The sequence below is a fragment of the Lipotes vexillifer genome, unplaced genomic scaffold, assembly GCF_000442215.2.
Source record: "Lipotes vexillifer unplaced genomic scaffold, Lipotes_vexillifer_v1.1 scaffold248, whole genome shotgun sequence".
In the NCBI taxonomy this organism is placed as follows: Eukaryota; Metazoa; Chordata; class Mammalia; order Artiodactyla; family Lipotidae; genus Lipotes; species Lipotes vexillifer.
The window spans coordinates 3144861-3151006 of NW_006777568.1; the positions used below are offsets into that span (position 1 = coordinate 3144861).

At 46.6% G+C, this 6146-nt stretch overlaps 1 protein-coding gene across 1 annotated transcript in view; it reads left to right on the forward strand.

The window, feature by feature from the left end:
* Positions 1–6146, forward strand: part of CUNH10orf90 (chromosome unknown C10orf90 homolog) — a 91090-nt gene that overhangs the window by 11732 nt on the left and 73212 nt on the right. The window contains exon 3 of the mRNA XM_007451184.1: positions 5547–6136. Coding sequence (XP_007451246.1) covers positions 5547–6136 — 590 coding nt within the window. The remainder of the gene's footprint in view (positions 1–5546; positions 6137–6146) is intronic.

Consider the following 6146-nt stretch of genomic DNA (forward strand, 5'->3'; position numbering starts at 1 on the left):
CAGAGTGAACCCATACATTTGAAAACACTCTTACATTCAGGATGAAATACCACTGTGTTGGCAGATTACCTAGTGATGATGATACTAGATCAAACAAGTGCGAGTAAGCATGCTTGCAGCTAATGCAAAGGTATCTTCAGTTTGCATCTGTGGAGAGACAGGACCAAAGGCTCCACTGGCCAATACAGTTGTACGTTGCAGAACAGCTATGGAAAAGGGAAGAATTGTCCCATGGAGAAAAATACAGGTTTCAAAGCTGTAGATTGGATTCGGTGCTTATCCTTTGGAGAGATAAATTGCTACAGGAATGGAAGCATCCTAACTCCCGTGGTTCAGGATATGATTTCCCTGATCATCTGCTGTTTATCTCTCTCTTACTTCAATTTATGAAAGGGAGTCCTTCTTAGTAATATGCCTTAAAGCATAAATATAAAGTTAAAAACAGTCAATAACATGAATAAAGCTATGAAAACAGTTACCAGCAGTACAAAATCGTGCTTGAAACATTTAAAAGAAATCAGTATCTTAAAGCAACATTTATGAAAGAGAGAGTGTACAAAGGTAGTGTCGTGTGGTGTTGGTCAGGACATGGATGATTTACTACAAAAGCCAGACACAAACCCCAACTCTTTTCATCTGACCTCTCTCTGACCTTGAATCTTCTAAATACAAGATTATTTATCTAATCTTAAATACAGGATTATTTTCTTCCTTTCAAATCAAATCTTACATCAGTTAATTTTATTTTAGATAAAAGACATCTTTTTTCAAAGCCATGTTCAGTTAACAAAGGACAGATGGAGTGACACCTTGCAACAGCTTAATTGCGGAAGGTATTTGATATAAAAGATGTGCTTACTTTTTAAGAAAATTTGTCCTGTTTTAAAAGTAGTAAGTGCAGGACCCAAAGTGATATCGTGTAGTCTGTTACGGACAGAATCGTGGCCCCTCAAATTTATATGTTGGAGTCCTGACTCCAGAACTTCAGAATGCATATTTGGAGGCAGGGTCTTTGAAGAGGTGATTAAGGTTAAGTGAGGTAGTTAGGTAGGATGGGCCGTAATCCAATACAACTGGTGTCCTTATAGGAAGAGATTAGGACATAGACACACGCAGGAGGAAGAAGATGTGAGGACACAGGGAGAAGGCTCGGAGGGAGCCAACCCTGCTGACACTTTGATCTTGGACTTCTATCCTTCAGAACTGCGAGAAAATAAAGTTTCTGTTGTGTAAGCCACCCAGACCGTGGTACTCTGTTATAGCAGCCCTGGCAAACTGATACTGATTTTTAAGAGGTTAGACCTTATCTTTAGTTATTTAATAGATCTCAATGAGAAAATAAAATTTCATAAATAGAACTTCCCATACAAGTGTATGATATGGATTGAAGGGCAAAGAGTGCAGTGTTTCCTTTATAATTTCTCTCAGTTTATTGGTGGGGGCTTTTGTCAAAGCTGAGTCTAAACACCTGAAAAAACTCAGTAGAATTTAACCTAATAATCCCTGGCCTGGCAAGCTGATGACCTGCTTGATGTTATGTCCGGTCTGTTAATTCCATGAGTCCAGGAAGTTCCCTCAGCACCCAGCACAGAGCCTGTCACATAGTAGGTGCTCAATAAATATTTGTCTGACGAGTGAATAAATAAATGGTTTGACCATGACTCTATGCTATGAATAACAGAATTTGCATCTAAAATAGTTACTTTCATTCTACATTCACATTCACATTCACAAAATTTCACTGTATTGGGTATGTAATGGGTTATGCAACTCAAATAAACTCAAATGGATTCATTATAAACTCCTGTGAAATATGTATAATTTTGATATAAATACCCCCTCATTCCTCCATAGGATTGATTATATCAGATATCCACTGATTTCTGCTAACTCACAGGACAAGTCATACCCTGGAGTTACATAACATGTTCATATCTTGAGAGGTACTTTCACACCCATCATTGGTTTTGATTTCCACAACTTCCGTATGAGGTGGAGAAGGCAAACAGATATTTCTTTGGAACTGGGCTTCCTTCAGCATCGATCCCCCAGGAACCCTGACTAGTGTTCTGATGTCACCCTGACATCCTGAGCAATGACGGAGCTTCAGAAATAAGTTCAGATTCACATCATTCATTATGTCTCTTCCCTTATCTGTTTGCGTTGGATGGGATCAAAGTCACAGTAGCACTTGCCAGCCCCAAGGTAATGAAATGGTGGCTGATTCTCTGCCCGTCCTTCTGGGCCTCTAGGACCTCCTGCTGTAATGCCCACAGCCCCAGCACAGCCCCGAGGGCATCTGTCCAGTGTGGGTGGCCCCAGGCTCCGGGTCGTGGCTCCCCGACTCAGCTCAGGTGTGCAGTAAGGTTGATGTAGCCAGAGTCAGCGCCCTGTCTGCCCTTGTTGCAGGCTGAGATGGCCTTAACTCATTCCCAGACACACACCCCTTGTTTCTGACACTCATTGTTTATATCAAGGCCAAGGCTCTCATGGGATCTTGAGCCTAAAGGGTGGGGTACCCTCTTAATGTTGGAGACCAGAGTACGAGGAAGCCTGGCGTCCCCACAAGAATTACACTTTGCTCCTTGCTGTATAGCTGTGGAATCCAAAGCCGCCTCCAAGGTCCTGTGGCCAGTCTGGGAGCCCCAGGCTCAGGAGGGACCTCAGGAGGTCCAAGTTCTGGCCCAGCATCCTTTCTATCTTACCTGTGCAGAAGAATCACCTGGCAGATCCTTAAAGAAGCAACTTCTGGGCCTTAGGCCCTGAGATCCTGATTCACCTTAGGTCTTCAGAGGGAAGGGTTTAGAAATCTGCATAAAATGCAGATTTAAATCCTAGGTGTTTTCTATGCAGGTGATCACTGGCCCAAACTTTGGGAAACAATGCACTCTAAAACCGATGCTGCCCAGTTTCCAAGATGGGTATTTGTTTTCAAAGACCAGAGTGTCAAAGGAGCTCCTTCTGGGTGTGATTACGCACTTTGCAGATTGCGCGGGAACAATTATTATCAGAACGAAATTTAACTAAAACGGGAGCGATAGTGTTCAAGTCAAACAGCCTGGGGTTGGTACCAGGTGAACTTCAGTTTTCTCGTGGGTAAACAACAGCCATGGAACGTGCTAGGTGGAGGATGGGGAGAGAGACAGAGCGAGCGGGAGGGGAGAGGGAGGTGCCTCAGGCATCCAGGTGGCTCTCAGCATTGCTGGCTTATGCAATCAACTGGAAGCTTTAAAAAGCACCGATGCCTGGGGCCCCACCCCCAAGGATTCTAATGTAATTGTTGGAGGTGAGGCCTACGCGTTGGGGCTTTTACAAGCTCCCAGGTGGCTCACGTGTGTAACCTGGGCTGAGAACCGCTGAAGAGGAGGCCCTGTCTTGAAAGAGGAGGTTTCAAGCAGAGCCTGGCTTACATTGTCCATCTGGAAAAAGGTAGCCATGGTGGGGTTTTTTTTTGTTTTTTGTTTTTTGTTTTGCGGTACGCGGGCCTCTCACCGCTGCGGCCCCTCCCGCTGCGGAGCACAGGCTCCGGACGCGCAGGCTCAGCGGCCATGGCTCAGGGGCCCAGCCGCTCCGCGGCACGCGGGATCCTCCCGGACCGGGGCACGAACCCGCGTCCCCTGCATCGGCAGGCGGACTCCCAGCCACTGCGCCACCAGGGAAGCCCCAGCCATGGTGTTCTGACTTTTTAAAAAATGATTTTCAAAATGATGCTTCTATCCATTTCTTCTTCTTTACCTACCTCTCGTCATCTTCTGAATTTGCAGCTTACCACGTATCTTTATTATTTATTTTTAATTTTAATTTTATATTGGAGTATAGTTGATTTACAATATTACCATCTATCTTCCAAATATAACAACGTGTCAGGTGATGAAGAATGCCAGGAAAGCAAGAAAACAAAGGAAAAAGAAGGAAGGACAAGCTGTCCGTCTTCCCGTGTCTAACAGTAAAAGGACTACTGAGTAATAGTAAGGAGGCAGTGAGTAAGGACTGTTGGGCTAACATCACACGAGTGAGGGTCTTCCCATCAGAATCCCAGCTGGTGGAGAGCATTCCACTAGTTGAGTAAATGAATATTCATCCTGCTCTAAAGACAAGGCCACTGTGCTTTCTTATCCCATCTTAGGAAGCGACAATAATTTGCTCTCATCAAATGCAGGCCCTCCCCCTTTTTGAAAAGACCAGCAGTCCCATGACTCTGTCAGCGTTTCTCAAAGTGTGTTCCCTGGATCACCTGTATCAGGGTCCCAGGGATGTTGGTTAAAATGCAGATGCCTGGACCCTACCCACAGACCTACAGAATCAAAGTCTCTGGAGCCTGAGGAACCTGCAAGTGTAACATCTCAGGTGCTTCTCAGGTACCTTGGCCTTTGAGAACTGCTGCTTAAGTGCTAAGCACCAGTTATGGCTTCAGGCTCCTGAGGTGAAGATTCTGCAGGCAGTGTGCAGTGAGCAGTTCCCAGCGTTATTTTGGATGCTGTGCGGTTCACGCAAGGTTCATTTTAAGCACGTAGATTAATGAATGTCAAACATAGAGGCTCAGGATCCTGCAGGCATTCACTAGCGCTGGATGCACTCAGTCTTCCGTGTCACTTTCTGCGGTGTTTCATGTACACACGTAATGAAAACAAAATGAGGGCAAGTCTTCCTCCTGGTCTCAACCTGGTTAGATGCTTTATTAAAAATCATAGCACATTGTTTTGGACACACTAGTGATTTACTGTCAGGGCATAGGATCTGCTAATTAGGAAGCAGGGTCTGTTGATTAGGAAGAATGCAACACCTTGATCATTATACTGGACAAAAACTCCTGCTTATGCAACTGAGCGTTGAAATGCAGGAAAATCGCATCTGTCTTGTTCCAAATCCCCACCCCCATCCCATTCTGTTATGAGATTGTCATCAGTGTGTTAGTCTGGGCAGTTGTCAAGCTTGGGCATTTGATTTCCATTGTTTTGATTTCTGGACTTTGACCCCTGTGATGTCAAGCCTGAGTGAGTGACTGAATTCCAGTCTAGACCAGCAAAGGTAGAAGGTTGTGCTGGGGAGTTGGGGACTGAGGGTTGGGCGGGGCTCCTTGGAATCACAGTTACTGTTTGCATGGAGGAGCATGGACTCATCTCCCACATACCTGTGCCCCCAAATCCCAGCCCTCCTCCAGAATCCTGTCTTCCCTCCTCTGTGGGGCTGTGAACCTGTATTCAGGTGCTCCTGGGCCTGGTGAAGGTGATTATCGAAATTTGGCGATCCCCATGGACACGAACACCGTTAAATAAACTAAGAACAGACGCCCAGCAGAGAAAAACCGATTTCCCAGTCAGAGGAATTTTCCCAGAATGTTTAATCATCTCACAAACAGATCTGGGTTTCCTGCCCTTCAGATGCTCAGAGGTGTTGGGTGTCAGGTGCGTGTTGAAAGGCCCTGGATGAGAAACACTTGAGTGTTAGGAACAAAGATCTCCAGCATCTTCCTGGCCCTTGAACGAGTTCCCTGCCTGCATTACAATGAACTCCTTGAATAATTGCCCGTCTTTTTCCATTTGCAGGGGACTCTGGCATCTCAGAACACAAAAATGATTTCATCCATAGTCATTTCACAGCTGATTGATGAGAATAAATCAAAAGAAAATGGGGCCGAGTTGCCTGTGCCGTGTGCGTATCCCATGAAGCTATCGCTGGCTAATCGCAGCGGAGTCACTATTAGCAGGGCCTTCGAGTTCCTTCCCGGTAGACCAGGAATTCAGACGCCGGCGGGGGAGCGAGGACCTGCGACAGAGACGCCGCGCAAAGAGGAGAAGCCGTGCGGTGGCTCCCAGAAGGGCTTTGCTTCCATCACCATCACGGCCAGGCGCGTGGGGCCCCCTGCCAGCACCCTGGTGTGGGAGGCTGTCGGGGACCCGCTCTGCATCAAGTGCAGGACCCAGGATACTCTGCTTGGGGACCCCTCTGCTCTGGCTGGTGGTGCCGATCCAAGTCGGCACCATGGACCTTTCACCTGTACAGAATTCTCCAGAGACAGCTCTGTGATGGGGCTGAAGGTCCCTGAAGCCCACGCACGGCTGTGTGAGGGGCACGAGTACTGGATCACCAATGTGGACAGCAGGGAGGACCATTTTTCTCCCAGCACCCCACGGTCACAGGAGGGA